At 38.1% G+C, this 20374-nt stretch overlaps 1 protein-coding gene across 1 annotated transcript in view; it reads right to left on the bottom strand.

The window, feature by feature from the left end:
- The window catches only part of LOC121643868 (multiple epidermal growth factor-like domains protein 10), a 142791-nt gene extending 122705 nt beyond the window's left edge, over nucleotides 1-20086 (bottom strand). Inside the window, exon 1 of the mRNA XM_041991455.1 lies at nucleotides 19996-20086. Within this exon, the coding sequence (XP_041847389.1) occupies nucleotides 19996-20056 (61 nt within the window). The 5' untranslated portion in view covers nucleotides 20057-20086. The remainder of the gene's footprint in view (nucleotides 1-19995) is intronic.
- Nucleotides 20087-20374: the final 288 nt, after the last annotated feature.

The raw sequence follows: 20374 nt of genomic DNA on the forward strand, positions 1-20374 counted from the left end.
AAGGGGTAACTAATCTTTTAATCTTGTGGAGACGAGAAGAAACGACTACAAGGAGGATTACATCAGCAACAACAGCTACAATGAGATGAATAGATATCAAATGAACTAATCAATGCCTAATTCCAGCTATTGTCTCACCATGCTGAAGCAGATTTTAGTGCCCTTGAATCTGCTGCTGCTCCACGACTGCTTGTATTTAAGGTTCAAATCAAACATATATTTCAGGACTTAAGTCTGGCAATACTAAAAATGAAATCCAGGTGTCTGATAAACATTTGTGACATCTGCAGACTTTTACTCCGAAATACAACTTTTACATAAACATGATTTCTAATTCACTAGTTTAAAACCAAATGTATCACACTGTGTTGTATTGTATGTATCATACTGTATCATAATGTATCATACTTATTGTACTGTATCATACTGTATCGTACTGTATCGTAATGTATCGCATTGTATCATACGGTATTGTAATGTATAGTATGTATCATAATATACTGTATTTTATTATTATTTTAATAAAACCAAAAAAATAAGCAGAATAACTATATATAAAGAAATGAAATAAAGGCAAAAAGTGGTCTGATGCAAATTTGAGACACCAGGCATGAGAGGGTTAAACTTAATAATTTTGGATAATTATGGACATTTTTGTCCATTTGGGCAAATGTTTATCTCTTAATCAAATCAAATCAAACTTTATTTATAAAGCGCTTTTCGTGCCAAAGGCAACACAAAGCACTTTGTGCATATTAAAATAAAACAAGCCTTCAGACACCAAAATAGATAGCAGCTATTTAAAAGAAAAAACACTCATACTCTCTTTTACACACTGTAGAACGCACACACATGCATGCACACACAAACAAAGCAGTTGTGGATTTAATGGAACATTTTTGTCCTAAAAAGTAAGGAAAACAACAGTGACATCTAGTAATCAAACCGCCATTTAAAAGGATTAAAAGGACCGAAGTTCTTCTGCAGAAAATTTTTTTGTGAAGTTTTATGGCAGTTCTATGGAAGTGGACATGATTTATTGTCTGAAGGTTAATAGTGAAAGTTTACTTAAATAAACATAACTGTGCTAGTAAATCTGGAAATCTAGCTAACATACATGTTTTGGACTGTGAGAGGATGCTGGAGTACCTGGAGAGAACCCACGCATCCAAACATGGAAGCACAGATAGCGCTTTCACGTTCCATTCTGGTTCCCGGTCAAAGCAGATAAAGATTTTTGGAACCTGAAAGCCGGTTCTCAACAGACACCATAAAATGTTTGCAGACTGTGACGAACAAGCACCACTATCAGCATTATTAGGTATGGTATATCAGCTTGGTGCAGCAATCTCTCGGCACATGGCAAAGCTAGGTTGCTTGTACCATCCGCCATGACGGTGATGGAGGACTGGAAACCTCTCCCTGCAACGCATCCATGAGTAGTTTGTACTCTGACAAGTAGAGTGTTTTAGGACCCATCACACATCCTTAGCAATAGCATCCAATACGGTCATGTCTTATTCTTTTTTATGTCTTTCTATTTTTCTTTTTTATCCCAAATGCGTATTTGTGTGATATGTCGATAATTTCTGCCATGTGGCTGATGGTTGTTTGTAGATTACAGTGATTTATTGTTGAGTTGTTGGGTGTACTGTTGCTGTCAAGGCAGCTATTGAAACAGCACATTATCCCTTATAGTATCGTATCGTATTGTACTGAGGGGTTATATCAATGTCTGATGGTCAGAAGACAAAGTCAGGAGAATAAGTGAGAGGAGAATAAGTCCAGAAAAGAGGGCAGACAAGTGAGTCGGAACAAACGTGGAAACAAATGTCAAAGGGAACAACTCTAACAAGATCAACTGGTCTCAGGCGGAGAGGAAACGCTGACTAAAGATGTGTTGAGCTCAGGCTGCTGGTCTGCAGACTTCAGGAAACATACCAGACCCTGAGCATAAAGTAATAACATGTCTATTTGAGGGAGTCACACAAACAGGAAATGAAAAACAGAGTCAACAAAACAGGCAGGAAGCCCAGAAAGCCAACAAATTAAATCATCCCTCCTCATTGTCGTCCTCCTCGCTTTCAGTTAGCTCAGGTTGTGCACATCACACAACAAAAGGACTGTCCCAGGCCGTTAACGTTAGTGAACCGTGCAGGCGGCTCGTTCTAGTTAACGCTGAAGAATTAATGTCCTGCGGGAGAATCTAATATAGTTGTTTACAAGCAGATGTCAAATAAAACCCCCCTCCCTGACAGCCCCCCTTAGGCAATCCCACTCACCTCCTCTGTTCAATGACAAAGCAGTGCTTTCCTATAGAGTTTACCATCTAGGGTGGATAATTGATTTCTTTTTGTTGGATCAGGAGATAAAGGCTGGACACGCAGATATTCTTCTTTCACTGATGCTGACACCATTTTTTTTCTCTTTGGTGGTTTGAACGTGACTTCTGGGTGTTTTGTGCTCAACTTCAGTTTCTTTTTTTCTTTAATTAGACTCTTCTGTGTATACGTCCAGTCAAGTTTCACCAGAAAACCATGAAACAAGCTCATTTGTGTCTTTGTCAAATGGTAGCCAAATACCCTGTTTTCTGTCAGGCATGAAAAAGTAAAAAGTCAAGTCAAAAACATCCATATATTAATATATTTTGTAAACAAGTACTTGTAACCTTTTACGTGGTGTCATATCCGAAATTTAATGAGTATTTCTCTGCAACCACAAGGTCTAAAGATGTATAGATATCAGTATATGTGTTACTGGTGAAGAATAAATGAAGACGGCACATAGCACAAATTTAAAAACCACTTCCAGGATGAATGTGAATATCTCTTTGGAATGATGCATCTGTAGCTCGAATCCTCGATCAATATCATGGAAAAATTCTGAACATTATCTCTAACATCATCTGTTCTCAACATTTAAAAAGTTTTAAAAGGTTAAAGATGCACTAATGAAGTGATGCGCCCCCTATCAACAGCTAATTTATTATCACCTCATCCTGCCTGCACTGTGAGATCTCTCCAGCCAGTAAAAGACGGTCTTGTCTTGACTCTTGTCTTATGTCTTGTTCTGTCCCTCTTTCTCTCTCTTTGCCTCCTCTCCTTTGATAATGTCTTCTTGAGTTTCTTTGCTGAATCAGCCATCATGCATGTCCAAAACATCCGGTGTGTCTACATCCGCTTGCTAGCATGTGACAAGGTGCATAAAGAGAAACTGGGCTGCAACGCCACATGGCATTCCTGAAGAAAATGTAATATTGTTCAATTTCTCAGCCTCAGAATGCTGCTGGGCAGCAATGGCTCCAGAAATGCACGTAATCGATGTCCCATCAAACAAGCTCGGATGAGAGAGTTTTAGGGTCGACAAGTTACAAAATGCATATTTAAAGCCTAAAGGCTCATTTATGCTCATGTTATTAAGTACGTCCAGTTCAAAAGTCAATGCCTGCATACTCCCATGCATCTTTTAGGTTGGCGTGGTTGTTAGTCAGTACATCCACCAGAGGGCAGAGCAGAGTTTGGAGTTCCTCCTTAAGTTCTGACGTCACGTTTGCTAATGACATTTCAGACAACAGCAATCATGGCAACGATGGAGGAAATCATGGTAATGCACATTCTCAGAAAGCGAATGGTGGTCTGCATGACCTTTTCTTCTTCTTTGTTTCTTTCTCAGGTCATACATCAGCTTTACTGCTCTACACTATGGTTTTTGGTGGTACTGCTCCATTTGCTCCGTCAAGATACAGGTCCACAAGGGTCTCAAAAGTTGACCAAACTATACAAGATGGAGGAAATACCCTGTATCCATCTTTAGCATAGAGCAATGGTTCCAAACCTTTTTTCCTCAGGGACCCCCTTCATGCAAATACTAAAAAGCCACAGACCCCCTGCCCCACCCCGTGCTGAAACCATGCTGGTTTTACGCTGTAAAAGTGAATATTTAATGTATTCTGGCTGAGTCCTGTCCTTCGATAGAGCCAAAGTTAAATTAACAACATACCTCTTACTTTTTTCCTTAAAATAGAGACAGTGTGTGAACATTGACCATATTTGCTCTGAATGTTTAAAGTCTCGAGGACCCCCTTTGCTCTTTAGTGGACCCTCTTGGGAGGATCCTGGACCCTAGGTTGGGAACCACTGGCATAGAGCATAAATAGGCCTTTAACGCATACAACTTTAAATGATCAAGCACCAGTTTATATCAGTGACCTTTTGCAGCCTGAAGGCCCGTTTATGCTCCCTTACGTACTTAGCGACATCTGTTTCAAACGTTGTCATACGTCGCCGTCCTCATACTTCCATGCGTATTTTGCGTTGCCATGGTTGTTAAATTAGTTCCTCCATTAGCAGGCGGTGCTAAATTCAGAGTTCACTCCCACGAGCCAACGTCAGTTTCAGACACCGTTTGGCAGCAGTAATGTGTCGGTTGTTTCCAACCGCCCAGCACACCCTGAACACATATCGTTTCTTTAAAAGCTCGTACAATTTCTACATTTGTTGTCCTCGTCTTCATTCTTCTTCTACTTTTTTGTTCCCTTCCTGATTCTCTTCCTCTTTTCTGGTTTGTTTCTTTTGCTGGGTGCATGTCAGCTGTTCCGCTCAGCACTGCCCCCGGGATTTCCAGAGGTATTGCATCATCTTCAGCATCAAGTGATGGATAGCTAAGCTCCCTGAAAACGGACCGAATTCTGCACGTAACCGACGCAGAAGATGGAAGAAACAGTCCTTCTGTCTGCATATCCGTCTTCTGCGTTAAGCATAAATGAATCTTTACAGTCCCAGCAGGTCCCTGAGATCATGTGATTAGGGTCTATAGGTTGTGAAACTGAAACCCAAAGGTCTGATGTGTACACCAGTGTATTCAGTTTACCAGGAACATGTACACTAACAAATATTCTGCATTGTTTGCAATTCAAACTAATAATAATAATTATAATTTAATAATAATTAAATGTGTTAATCTTTTGTAATTAACTGATTGCAATTAAAGCATTAAAGTCACACCACTAAAACAAACATTTACTTTAGTGTAGCTCCCCAGTTTCTCAGGAGCGGTGGTGTGTATCTCTGTGGGGTAAATGTGATGGATAGCTACCCTTTAGCTGATCTACGGAGGTTTTCCAGACATTTCTATCCTGTCCAGGAGATTTACAATCAAATGCAGCCACTAAATGTAGTTTTATTCAGAGACTCTATCTGGTAAATCCACAATGATCCATGATAACAGCATTATTTATCACATTTCACCATAAAAACATCACCATCACTACTATGTTGCTAAGAGACCTCTATTTAGACCTGGACATGATGATGAAGCCACTTCCTGTCAGACTTTCCACCAATCAGAGAGCTTAGATTGACGGTAACGTCCAATCAGGAGCAGCCAAAGATCAACCAGTGAGCAGAAAGTTCTATGTGTGTGTGAAAAGAAGAAAAATAATGCTCCTCTATGGCTGGAATAAAGCCAAGAAGACGTTTCTGATGCACGGTGGCGCCACAAAGCAGCTGAGCTGGAGTTGGTTTAGTGAGGATAGCAGGTAAATAGTAGCAGGAATAACTGGAAATGAGGAAAAAGTGGAAACATGGAAATAGTTTCTGTTGTGTGTTTGTTTTAATAACAATATTTTTTCTCCTGAAAGCCAAGACTTGAGAGAACGATGAGATGAGAAAAGGTTTGGTCACTGCTGATCTGTGTGTTATTTCTACAAAGTTCTGTTAGTAATAAATTCTGCTTTCTTCTTCTGGTCGACCTTTATGCTGCTAAATCTATTCATACATTCATTTTACATCATTTTACCTCCCAGTCTGACAGCTGCTACACACTGGTTTATACTGGGATTAAAAGCTGTTACACACTGGTTTATACTGGGATTAAAAGCTGCTACACACTGGTTTATACTGGGATTAAAAGCTGCTACACACTGGTTTATACTGGGATTAAAAGCTGCTACACACTGGTTTATACTGGGATTAAAAGCTGCTACAGACTGGTTTATACTGGGATTAAAAGCTGTTACAGACTGGTTTATACTGGGATTAAAAGCTGCTACACACTGGTTTATACTGGGATTAAAAGCTGCTACACACTGGTTTATACTGGGATTAAAAGCTGCTACACACTGGTTTATACTGGGATTAAAAGCTGCTACAGACTGGTTTATACTGGGATTAAAAGCTGTTACAGACTGGTTTATACTGGGATTAAAAGCTGCTACACACTGGTTTATACTGGGATTAAAAGCTGCTACACACTGGTTTATACTGGGATTAAAAGCTGCTACACACTGGTTTATACTGGGATTAAAAGCTGCTACACACTGGTTTATACTGGGATTAAAAGCTGCTACAGACTGGTTTATACTGGGATTAAAAGCCGCTACAGACTGGTTTATACTGGGATTAAAAGCTGTTACAGACTGGTTTATACTGGGATTAAAAGCTGCTACAGACTGGTTTACACTGGGATTAAAAGCTGCTACAGACTGGTTTATACTGGGATTAAAAGCTGCTACAGACTGGTTTATACTGGGATTAAAAGCTGTTACAGACTGGTTTATACTGGGATTAAAAGCTGCTACAGACTGGTTTATACTGGGATTAAAAGCTGCTACACACTGGTTTATACTGGGATTAAAAGCTGCTACACACTGGTTTATACTGGGATTAAAAGCCGCAACAGACTGGTTTATACTGGGATTAAAAGCCGCTACAGACTGGTTTATACTGGGATTAAAAGCTGTTACAGACTGGTTTATACTGGGATTAAAAGCCGCTACAGACTGGTTTATACTGGGATTAAAAGCTGCTACAGACTGGTTTATACTGGGATTAAAAGCTGCTATAGACTGGTTTATACTGGGAATAAAAGCTGCTACAGACTGGTTTATACTGGGATTAAAAGATGTTACAGACTGGTTTATACTGGGATTAAAAGCCGCTACAGACTGGTTTATACTGGGATTAAAAGCCGCTACACACTGGTTTATACTGGGATTAAAGGCTGCTACAGACTGGTTTATACTGGGATTAAAAGCTGCTACAGACTGGTTTATACTGGGATTAAAAGCTGCTACAGACTGGTTTATACTGGGATTAAAAGCTGCTACAGACTGGTTTATACTGAGATTAAAAGCTGCTACAGACTGGTTTATACTGGGATTAAAAGGCGCTACAGACTGGTTTATACTGGGATTAAAAGCCGCTACAGACTGGTTTATACTGGGATTAAAAGCTGCTACAGACTGGTTTATACTGGGATTAAAAGCCGCTACAGACTGGTTTATACTGGGAATAAAAGCTGCTACACACTGGTTTATACTGGGATTAAAAGCCGCAACAGACTGGTTTATACTGGGATTAAAAGCCGCTACAGACTGGTTTATACTGGGATTAAAAGCCGCTACAGACTGGTTTATACTGGGATTAAAAGCCGCTACAGACTGGTTTTTACTGGGATTAAAAGCTGCTACAGACTGGTTTATACTGGGATTAAAAGCTGCTACAGACTGGTTTATACTGGGATTAAAAGCTGCTACAGACTGGTTTATACTGGGATAAAAAGCTGCTACAGACGGGTTTATACTGGGATTAAAAGGCGCTACAGACTGGTTTATACTGGGATTAAAAGCTGCTACACACTGGTTTATACTGGGATTAAAAGCTGCTACAGACTGTTTCATACTGGGATTAAAAGCTGCTACACACTGGTTTATACTGGGATTAAAAGCTGCTACACACTGGTTTATACTGGGATTAAAAGCTGCTACACACTGGTTTATACTAGGATTAAAAGATTCAGCTTCTAAATGAGTAGTTTCTCTTTAAAAGTAAGAAGAGGTTGAGTTAAAGAATTTAATTAACGTGTTGTAGGAATCTGCTTTGAACATCTGCTCAGTCTGGTGGTCAGATGTTTCAAATGATGGAAGACGTTTTTGTCTTTGAAAAGGATTTTCAAGCAAAAATAACTGTCTTCTTGTATCGTTATAGGATAAATTATTTCTTTTAATCTTTATCTCAAAATAAGTTAATTTTATAGGTATTAACAAGGACCTTTTTCCCGTGATATCGGGATAATTTATCTTGTTATCTTTTAAGATGGGCTCTAAAGTACATGTGTGACATCTGATTTCAGTGATCAAAACTGACCACATGACAGCTGATGGGAGGGGCTACAGTCATGGTGTAGATGTGTAATTATGTGAATGACTGATGGCAAAACTTAACAGTCAGAAATGCTGCAATTTCAGCCTTTGTCAGACTTGATAGAAGTAAAATCGGACGTATTGATAAGTGATGGATGTTGCTCGATCAGACGTCTGCGTCCATTGCTGAGGCACCGACAGCCCTGCAGAGCTCCTTCAGAGACAGACTGCTGCATCCGAAGCATGTAGGAGCGCTTGATGGAGGTCCGTTATTCTCCCAGTAGACCACAAACACACTCAATAAAACACATCTTATTTTTGTGATTCTTAGATATTAACAACCAGGAGGTTTCTGGAGGGAATCTGTGTGGAGTTTTTCCGTGTCATGGGTTCTCTCGCGTCATCCAACAGTCCAAAGGCATGCCTGTTAGGCTGATTTGAGTCTCTAAATTCTCGCTCGGCTTCCGTACATCATCACCAGACCCTCTGAATTCAGCTTGGAGTTCTGTTTTAAAAGATGTCTGACATCCGACTCCACATAAAAAATATTTGAGGCCTGTTTCTACCTTTTCTCCTATTTATGCAAATTTCCAAGCTCTCTGAGGTCAGACTTTAAGTGGAAATGGATTTGTAACAGAGCAGGATTGATTTTACTCTGACAGCTCCCCCATCAGATGCTGTACAAATAACTGGCCAAACTGCAATTTTAGCTCACTGAAATTTCAACAAGCATGGCTGCTTTAGTGCATCAAGTGAAAAGAGTTTGAAAATAACACAACAGATGACAGGAAAATGACTGTGTTGGTCATGGAGATGCTCTGCAGAACAAATGTTCTTTTGTGGCGGATTATCCTGCAAAATGTCAAAACAAAAAGGACGGACTTGTTTTCTTTTTGTCACATGTGTGAAACTAGAAGCATTTTTACTTCTCACATACAAGAACAGAGCACCAAAAACCATCTGCATCCTTCAGCATGTTTGTGTAAAAACAGTGCAGCTGTACTGATTTCACAGTAAACCTGCTTTCATTTACATATTTTTCCTGTTTCTTTCTCATAAAACTAACTGAAAAGCAGCTCATTTAGCATCACATCATCGTTAAAACATTTGTAGATTGTAGGTCTTCTTTGATAATATTCGGATTATATGACCACAGCATCCTTCAGGTGATGCTGTTAGTGTTTAATCTGCACTTGATGTTTATTTTAGTTCCCAGCAATCAGAACAATGTGTGCTTCAGTAGGATTATATAGGGAAGCTCTTTTGCGCCTCTTGTAAATTAAAGTATCTCATTATTAGGAGATAAAAAGTCAAAATTGTAAAATAAAAAAAGGTAAATTTATGTCAATAACTTAATCTCATAACAATTTTTCTCATCTTCTAACTCATCATAATGACTTTTTAAGCTCATAAATATATCTTTTTAGAGCTATTCTGGAGACCAAAGACATGAAAAGTAAAAACAAAAAAAACAAAAAAACAAAAAAAAAAAACAACAAAACACTGATAATGTGTTTTCTACGGATACTGAACACTGGAACCGAAATGGAAAAGTAACACTGTGTACATGACAATGCTCGCAACATGATGCTAGCCAAGACTTAACACCCGCGTGGGTGGGTGGAGTTTGAAAAATAGTAAAATAACTCGATTTCAAAAAGTATTTTTACTTGAATTGCCCATCCATATTGAAAAATATGATCCTAAAGGAGAGTCTGAAGCATTGTTGAAAAGAAAAGACCTTGCTGCCTGCTGAGTCCCACATATCAGTTTCACTTTCTGTTGGGGGCAGAGAGACCGTGGAGTCATTCAAATTCAAATTACTTCTAATGAAAGAACTGAAGAAATTCCCTTATTACAATCTGTTAACCTTTAACATGTAAGATTACCAGTATTTATCAGTATGTAAAGATTGCATAATGTTTTAAGTGGTACTTAGAATAAAACAGAATCACTTCTGAGAAGCTGCACACATCCACTACAATATCTAATATATCACATTTAAAACAGTCTGAGACAACTGAGGCACCACCGCAGCTACTGCCCACTGAGATATACATACATATATGGTGAGGACAGCCATGATGGAAAAAGTCACAGAGTGAGCCTGGTTGCTATGGTGACAGAGCAGGTCCAAATGAGAGCAAGGGAAGGCTGCAAACAGACATTGTCTCTGATATGGAGAGACACCTCTATGATGTGTGGAGTGTAAAAGAGGAAAAGGAAAAGTTATACATGAACGCTGAATCATCGCACTTGAATCACAGACGTCCAACGCAAAAAAACTAAAAACCATGGATGGCTTATTAAATGCATCTCATCCTCAGAATCACTACATATTACTGTATCTGGGAGGTATGGGCATGACTCCAACATGACACACACAACTGCACCCGCTCGTTGCCATTGCTATGACGACAGAGGCATTCTCTGCTTGCTGAGACACTCAAGACATAAAGCTATGTCCCGGTTCAAGGTCTCCACACTTCAAAGTGCAGGTTTGTCGGCTGCATACGTCCCAATGGCACCAAGCACTGTCCCAACTGGAAAGTCTCAGAATCCACCCCACAAACCGCACTTCGTTTGGCCTGTAGCGAAGGCTACTGACGGTGCATCCTTCATGGCCTCTTTTACTCCTAAAATTCACTGCGCTCAAGATGATGCTGAATGAGCAACAAAGCTCTGAAGAGTTTTTATTTTAATTCACTTTAGTAGAAGTATGACAAAATCAAATACATTAAAATGATCTTTGTTAAACGATGGAATTAAATTTTGTAATATTTAATATTTGTGGATTTTTAAGAGGTTAATGAAGAGTGTACCTGCTGTAAAACAACAGAGCCTCAGATAGGTTTTTTCTGGTTGTCTGGTGATGGTGTGGATTGAAGGGTCGTTTCCTTCTGTCTGTGATCTTTTTGTCTCCTTTCTTCTTTTGCTCTTTTTGCTATTTTCCATCTTTTTCTGTCCCCTCTGGTCAGGTCCAGCAAGATTACATAGATTCTGTGATTCAAAGTAAATAAATAAATAAATGAATCAGATTATCAAGAGGAGCCTTACCCATAGGCCTCCCCTTGGCAGAGCAAATTTGTTCAGCACGATACAGCAACCAGATTATCATTTTGCTGCTATGATGCTGGACAGGACAAGTTAAAAAAAAAAAAAAAAGATAGTTTATTCTTTTTTTTTCCATTACTCTGTCGGTGTTAACGTTCACTAAAGTGTCCTATGATATGCAAACTTAGTAATTTCATAGTGATTCAGCATCCTACGTTGCTGCTACTGGAAATTCTCGTCCGCTGGGCTAGGTAGGCTGTCCCATTTTCATGAATGGTAAGCAGCTCCGGAGTGCACAGACTACGTAAGACACTCCGTAACCTACGTAGTCTGTGCACTCTGAAGTGTGTAGACCCTGAACTAGGACACAGCTGAAGTCTTTCAGTTTACTAATTGCATGGTGTACCCCTCAAACAAATAGATGTTCTTCACAAACAAAAGCATCTTAAAAGTTCTTGAACCATCTGTGGCAGAAGTGTCTGGCAAACACATTTATGCATTTAGAAGCCAGGAAAAATGTTTTCATGTGATTCATAATTTGTGTACGGACAGGAAAAGCTATGGGCCTGAAAGAAGTTTGTTTTAGAAATTTTCTGAGTAATTTTGAGGAGCAGCGTTAGAGTGGATGATATAAGGAGGCTTTGAGAGAGATTTCAGCATTTAAATCTAATTTAAACCCATTTTAAACTTTGAATGAAGTTTCTGCATGAAAGTATGCCAGAGTTAAAGGGCTCTGAGGTGGGCTGGCTTGTTTCTTGTTTCAGTAAAATTCCATTCAATTTCAATAGGACAAAAATAGCAGTTTTGTCTGATTTTGATCAAAACTGTAAGATTGTTGTACAGCAAAAGTCAAAGCACACTTCTCCTGATCAAGCCACATGCTTGGATATAACTTTTGTTGGTTGTGTTGAGGCTATAGGATGAGTTACATGCCAAAAATCATGATGTATAAACTAAATAAACACAAACAGTAAAATGCAAGTCTAAATGTTTACAGCGGTAGCACCCAGACACTCGTGGACAAATTGTTGGTACCCTTCGGTTAAGAAAGAAAAACTCACAATGGCCACAGAAATAACTTGAATCTGACAGAAGTAATAATAAATAAAAATTCTATGAAATTTAACCAATGAAAGTCAGACATTGCTTTTCAACCATGTTTCAACAGAATTATTTAAAAAAATAAACTCATGAAACAGTTTTTTCTTTCATTAACTGAAGGGTACCAACAATTTTGTCCACATGAAGTGGAAACATGGAATTTAAGTAAACTGGAACAAAAACTATTTAGCAACAATGATCCTCAAGCACCAAAGACAGACAGGAAAGTTGTAGACACTGGTAGAAACAATGAAAAGTTTTAAATGAGTTGGAATTCTCAAATAAGTGCGTTACAACATAAACTTGTATGAAACATTTCCATAATGAGTGAATTGTCTACTGCTCACTGCTCTTCACATTGTTTAAATTGCTGTGTGAGTTTTGGGAAAATATTTTCAGATGTTACTATTCATGCTGCAAACACAAGCAATTAGCATGATTCACGATACCAGTGAATGAGATCACTAAAATCTGCTTTTCTTATAATGAAAAATTTGAAATACACTGATCTGGTTTATTTTTCAATGAGCTAAAATCATTTTAACTCACAATCTGCTCCCCACAAAACATACAAAAATAATTTTGAGAGACGGCGGGTATAATGAAGACGGGCATCGACAATCACTTTCACTCACTATATTATTTATTCATTCATTTTCTGTACCACTGGAGTCCAATTCAGGGAAGCTGGAGTCTATCCCAGCAATTAAAACAGGTGAGGAGAGGGTACACCTGGACAAGTCGCCAGTTCCATCACAGGGCCAACACCAGAGATACAAACAACCACTCACCACTCAGTCCTAGGGTGATTTAGAAGCCGGAGCAGCTGGAGAGAATCCACACACACACACAGGAAGAACATGCAAAACTCCACACAGAAGGCCACTGTTCGAACCTCCCCAGCCAAGGACTCGAAACAGCAACCCTTCTTGATATGTGAGCTTATATGTATACTGTATATATGTATATTTATATGTATATATATGTATATGTATATGTGTAAATATTATGGTTTGTAAGTTTATTTGTTAGTTTGTAAGTTTGTTTATTTCGAGCACATACAAAACCACATGTACAGCCATGAGAACTTCCAAATACAAAAAAAGAAAATGAAACAAAGATCATGCTCGAAAAGTGGGCTGGGAAGAAGTAAAAATGGTTTATGTATCTTTTAGAAAAGTTGAAAAATACAGAAGGCAGATAAATTGATGGTCAGCAGATATATTTGCTGAAAAATAGAGACAAGGGTCAGATTAACTAACTCATAAACTCATTCTACTCCTTTTGAACAGAGTAGGATTAGATATTTCTTTTATCTTGAATTGTAAGTGATTTTTTATCACTGGAAATATTCTAAAATGGTCCAAAATAAACCTTTGAAACTAAATTAACTATTGTGTATATATATTATTTTCCGTTTTTTAAAGACCAAATAAAGATTTCAGATTTTCCATAAGGTTTTAAAGAGTTAAGTCTAATTCATTTAAACAACTTGTTTTTCCAGACATGTGACTCATACAGTAAATAACCTGCAACTATTCCTTCTAACAGAGTTGGAATCACTTGATATCACTGCGTAAGTTTTCTAGACTTCAAAACTACGATGGAAGAGGTCTGTCTAAATGATGTTTTCCTTTTAATAAGAATGAAACTGATAGTTCAAAGAGGCGAATGAAGCGCAGGCTGCTCCCAGACCAGACAGATAGAGAAGGAAGTCTGCAGCTTAATAATCCACTAGACTTGTTATAGTGATGACACGAACCAGCATTAACTCACACAACACACACACATGCACACACATTTTTCACTCCTTCTTCCATTTCTTAAGATATGATGACTGAAGAATAATTGGAGAAGATTTACTCACTTCAGTTCACGCAGATTTTATTTATTCATTCTTAATTTACAGCATCTCCATAAACAGCACTGATGTCTAGTAAATGGTTGCAGTCTGACACCCTGGAAAACCCCCAAACATGGATTTTTATTTGTTTCAAAACACCAAACCTTGAGAAACTGTCCCTAGGAATGAGTAAAGTAGTCCTAGGAATGTGTAAAGTCATACAAGGAATGAGTAAAGTACTCCTAGGAATGAGTCAAGTAATCCTAGAAATGACTGAGTAATCCCACGAGAATGAGTAAAGTGGTCCTAGGAATGTGTAAAGAAATACAAGGAATAAGTAAAGTAATCCTAGGAATGGGTTAAAAGTAAATCCTAGGAATGACAAGTAATCCTAGGAATGAGTAAAGTAGTCCTAGGAATGAGTAAAGTAGTCCTAGGAAAGAGTAAAGTAATACAAGGAATGAGTAAAGTAATCCTAGGAATGAGTAAAGTAATCGTGGGAATGAGTAAAGTAGTCCTAGGAATGAGTAAAGTAGTCCTAGGAATGAGTCAAGTAGTCCTAGGAATGAGTAAGGTAATCCTAAAAATGACCTAACTAATCCTAGTAATGAGTAAAGTAGTCCTAGGAATGAGTGAAGTAATCCTAGGAATGAGTAAAGTAGTCCTAGGAATGAGTACAGTAATCCTAGGAATGAGTAAAAGTAGTCATCGGAATGAGTAAAGTAGTCCTAGGAATGAGTAAAGTAGTCCTAGGATGAGTAAAGTGATCACAAGGAATGAGTAAAGTAATCCTAGGAATGAGTAAAGTAATCCTAGGAATGAGTAAAGTAGTCCCAGGAATGAGAAAATTAGTCCTAGTAATGAGTAAAGTAATCTAGGATGAGTAAAGTAATCCTAGGAATGAGTAAAGTAAGTCTAGAAATGAGTAAAGTAATCCTAGTAATGAGTAAAGTAGTCCTAGGAATGAGTAAAGTATCCCAGGAATGAGTAAAATATGTCCTAGGAATGGGTAAAGTAGTCCCAGGAATGAGTAAAGTCTTCCTAGGAATGAGTCAAGTAGTCCTAGGAATGAGTAAAGTAGTCCTACGACTGAGTAAAAATAGTCCTAGGAATGAGTAAAGCAATTCCTAGGAATGAGTTAAGTAGTCCTATGAATGAGTAAAGTGATTACAGGAATGAGTAAAGTAATCCTAGGAATGAGGTAAAGTATACCAGGAATGAGTAAAATATGTCCTAGGAATGGGTAAAGTAGTCCCAGGAGAATGAGTAAAGTCTTCCTAGGAATGAAGTCAAGAAGTCCTAGGAATGAGTAAAGTAGTCCTCGGAATGAGTAAAGTAACCCTAGGAATGGCTAAGTAATCCTAGGAATGAGTAAAGTTTTTCCTAGGAATGAGTAAAGTAGTCCTAGGATGAGTAAAGTAATCCTAGGAATGAGTAAAGTATCCTAGGAATGAGTAAAGTAGTCCTACGAATGACTAAAATAGTCCTAGGAATGAGTAAAGTAATCCTAGGAATGACTTAAGTAGTCCTATGAATGAATAAAGTAATCTTAGGAATGAGTAAAGTAGTCCTAGGAATGAGTAAAATAGTCCATAGGAATGAGTAAAGTAGTCCTGGGAATGAGTAAAGTAGTCCTAGGACATGAGTAACGTAATCCTAGGAATGTAGAAAAGTAGTCCTAGGAATGAGTAAAGTTGTCCCTGAGGAATGAGTAAGTAATCCTAGGAAAGAGTAAAGTAATACAAGGATGAGTAAAGTAATCATAGGAATGAGTGAAGTAATCCTAGGAATGAGTAAAGTAGTCCTACAGAATGGAGTAAGGTAATCCTAAAAATGACTAACTAATCCTAGTAATGAGTAAAGTAGTCCTAGGAATGAGTAAAGTTGTCCTAGGAATGAGTAAAAGTAATCCTAGGAAAGAGTAAAGTAATACAAGGAATGAGTAAAGTAATCATAGGAATGAGTGAAGTAATCCTAGGAATGAGTAAAGTAATCATAGGAATGAGTAAAGTAGTCCCAGGAATGAGTAAAGTAGTCCTATGAATGAGTAAATCAGTCCTAGTAATGAGTAAAGTAATCCTAGGAATGAGTAAAGTAATCCTAGGAATGAGTAAAGTAATCCTAGGAATGAGTCAAGTAGTCCTAGGAATGAGTAAGGTAATCCTAAAAAATGGACTAACTAATCCTAGTAATGCGTACAGTAGTCCTGGAATGAGTCAAGTAATCCTAGGAATGAGTAAAGTAGTCCTAGGAATGAGTAAAGTAATCCTAGGAATGAGTAAAGTAGTCATAGGAATGAGTAAAGTAGTCCTAGGAATGAGTAAAGTAGTCATAGGAATGAGTAAAGTGATACAAGGAATGAGTAAAGTAATCCTAGGAATGAGTAAAGTAATCCTAGGAATGAGTAAAGTAGTCCCAGGAATGAGAAAATTAGTCCTAGTAATGAGTAAAGTAATCCTAGGAATGAGTAAAGTAGTCCTAGGAATGAGTAAAGTAATCCTAGTAATGAGTAAAGTAGTCCTAGGAATGAGTAAAGTAATCCCAGGAATGAGTAAAATATGTCCTAGGAATGGGTAAAGTAGTCCCAGGAATGAGTAAAGTAATCCTAGGAATGAGTCAAGTAGTCCTAGGAATTGAGTAAAGTAGTCCTACGAATGAGTAAAATAGGTCCCTAGGAATGAGTAAAGCAATCCTAGGAATGAGTTAAGTAGTCCTCTGAATTGAGTAAAGTGATACAAGGAATGAGTAAAGTAATCCTAGGAATGAGTTCAAAGTACTACCAGGAATGAGTAAAATATGTCCTAGGAATGGGTAAAGTAGTCCAGGAATGAGTAAAGTCTTCCTAGGAATGAGTCAAGAAGTCCTAGGAATGATTAAAGTAGTCCTCGGAATGAGTAATGTAACCCTAGGAATGGCTAAGTAATCCTAGGAATGAGTAAAGTTTTCCTAGGAATGAGTAAAGTAATCCTAGAATGAGTAAAGTAATCCTAGGGAATGAGTAAAGTAGTCCTACGAATGAGTAAAATAGTCCTAGGAATGAGTAAAGTAATCCTAGGAATGAGTTAAGTAGTCCTATGAAATGAGTAAAGTAATCTAGGAATGAGTAAAGTAGTCCTAGGAATGAGTAAAATAGTCATAGGAATGAGTAAAGTAGTCTGGGAATGAGTAAAGTAGTCCTAGGAATGACTAAAGTAATCCTAGGAATGAGAAAAGTAATCCTAGGAATGAGTAAAGTACTAGTATGAATGAGAAAAGTAATCCTAGGGATGAGTAAAATATGTCCTAGGAATGAGTAAAGTTGTCCTAGGAATGAGTAAAGTAATCATAGGAATGAGTAAAGTAGTCCTAGGAATGATTAAAGTAATCATAGGAATGAGTAAAGTAGTCTAGGAATGAGTAAAGTTGTCCTAGGAATGAGTAGTAAAGTATCCTAGGAATGAGAAACGTAATCCTAGGAATGAGTAAGTACTCGTAGGAATTGAGAAAAGTAATCCTAGGGATGAGTAAAATATGTCCTAGGACTGAGTAAAGTTGTGCTCGGAATGAAGTGAAGTTAGTTCCTAGGAATGAGTAAAGTAATCCTAGGAATGAGAAAAGTAATCCTAGGAATGAGTAAAGTATTCGTAGGAATGAGAAAAGTAATCCTAGGGATGAGTAAAATATGTCCTAGGAATGAGTAAAAGTTGTCCTAGGAATTGAGTAAAGTAATCCTAGGAATGAGTAAAGTATTCCTAGGAATGATTAAAGCTAATCCTAGGACCATTGAGTAGAGTAGTCCTAGGAATGAGTAAAGTTTGTCTTTGGAATGAGTAAAGTAATCCTAGGAAAGAGTAAAGTAATACAAGGAATGAGTAAAGTAATCATAGGAATGAGTAAAGTAATTCCTAGGAATGATAAAGTAGTCCAAGGAATGAGTAAGGTAATCCTAAAAATGACTAACTATATCCTAGTAATGGACTAAGTAGTCCTAGAATGAGTAAAGTTGTCCTAGGAATGAGTAAAGTATCCTAGGAATGAGTAAAGTAGTCCCAGGAATGAGAAAATTAGTCCTAGTATGAGTTAAAGTAATCCTAGGAATGAGTAAGTATTCCTAGGAAATGAGTAAAGTAATCCTAGTAATGGAGTAAAGTAGTCCTATGAATGAGTAAATCAGTCCTAGTTAATGAGTAAAAGTAATCCTAGGAATGAGTAAAGTAATCCTGGGAATGATCTAAGTAATCCTAGGAATGAGTAAAGTAGTCCTAGGAATGAGTAGAAGTAATCCTAGGAATGAGTCCAAGTAGTCCTAGGAATGAGTAAAGTAATCCTAGGAATGATTAAAGTAATCCTAGGAATGAGTAACAAGTAATCCTAGGAATGAGTAAAGTAGTCCTAGCAGATGAGTAAAGTTGTCCTAGGAATGAGTAAAGTAATCTAGGAAATGAGTAAAGTAGTCCTAGGAATGAGTAAAGTAGTCCTAGGAATGAGTAAAGTTGTCCTAGGAATGAGTAAAGTAGTCCTAGGAATGAGTAACAGTAATCCTATGAATTGAGTAAAGTAATCCTAGGAACTGAGTAAAGTAGTCCTAGGAAGGAGTAAAGTAATGTCTGAGGAGCAACTGTGCAACATTAGAAGGTTAACAGTGAACTGAGCAGGTTTCCAGGTGTTTAATAGAGGAGTTTACGCAGGTAAATATCTCGGTTGATGATGATGATTGAAGCCTCTACCAATGGTCAGAGTCAGGAGGATTCAGGCGTAGACCCCACATTCACCTTAGAAACACCATGAGGGTCCAGAAGGAAGTGAAGCCCAAGAGAGTAGTAGTAGTAGTAGTAGTAGTAGATATTATAGTAAGTAGTGTTAATTTCGTTTAAACTAAATGAAAATATTTTCATCAACGCACATTTTTCACCGGACGAAACTAAACTAGACGAGACTAAAACCCCTGTTAATAAACGTCAGAATGTATTTTCATGGACTAATTACGACGAGATGAAAATGTAGTTCACTAAATAAAAAACTGGACAAAATCTATGGATATTTTAGTTCAAAGACAAGATGAAATATACATTATTATATGATATGATATTGTCATATCCTGTCTCCTCCTCCTCGGCTCTTCCACCACACACCCCCTTTCAAACCTGCAGCGGGCAGGTGCACAAACGGGACAGACAGGGTGTGGATTCACGGTGAAGAGTTTAAAAGTAAAACATTAATGACCATGCTTTGCAGGGGCCCACGAGAAAAAGAAGACGTGATATATGGACCCATTTTCACTACACCGAAGTGGAGAAAAAACCTTAGGCTTGATTTTAGTCGAAGGGAAGGAAGTGTGGAATGTAACTACTAACAATGTTCAGTATTATCTGCTGACAAAAACAAGGGTAAAAAATGATTGTCCTGACTAAAACTAGACTAAAATGTTGACAGTTTTTTGTTGACTAAAACTGGACAAATAAAATGACTGTTTTATGGACTAAAATGCTCGACTTATAGTCGACTAAAACTTGTCGAAATAAAAATGGGATGAGGTTGACTACATGTAATAAAACTAACAAGCGCGAATGAAACTCGACTAAAAGTGAGACTAAATTTAAAAATGGCTGATAAAATTACCACTAGTAGGAAGAGTGAATCCTTCACTTGAAAACCTCCCTTCATCTCCATGGAAACCAGCAGGCCCTTCATGGTTCATTTCAACCAAAGGCAGTCATAGGAGGACACGTTAGCAGAGATTTTAGAGCTAGAATCAAACAGCAGGGAAATGACCAACAAAACAAAATAACCGCTTTACCTGTCCTCCATCAGCCTCACCTGGTCACATCATCACATTAACAGCTTTACTGAGCAGATGGTGAAGGAATCAACAACTTACGGACACACAGGTCTCCACTTTCGTAGAAGCCAGGACAGCACTGCGAGCGCAGCCTGTACATAGTCCTCACGCCTCTCCTGTACGCCGTCTGTAGCTGATCCTGTACACGTGACCACAAACACATACATGTAGGTGTCAGCTAACCCGGCTCAGTCCCAACACGGTAATTATCAGATGAGCAGCACTACCGTGGAGTTTCTACGTCTTATTCAGGGACCTGATGTTTTCTGACATTGCAGTTTAACATCAGCACTCAGCTGGAGGTTGCTATAAAGCTTAATGTGGTTGTTAACGTCAGTACGGTGACGGCTGCTCCTCAAACAATACAGCTGTTCTGTAGTTCATCTGCTGTTGACAGACTGTAGTCAAACTGTACAAA

Source organism: Melanotaenia boesemani, chromosome 1, assembly GCF_017639745.1.
Source record: "Melanotaenia boesemani isolate fMelBoe1 chromosome 1, fMelBoe1.pri, whole genome shotgun sequence".
Classification (NCBI taxonomy): Eukaryota; Metazoa; Chordata; class Actinopteri; order Atheriniformes; family Melanotaeniidae; genus Melanotaenia; species Melanotaenia boesemani.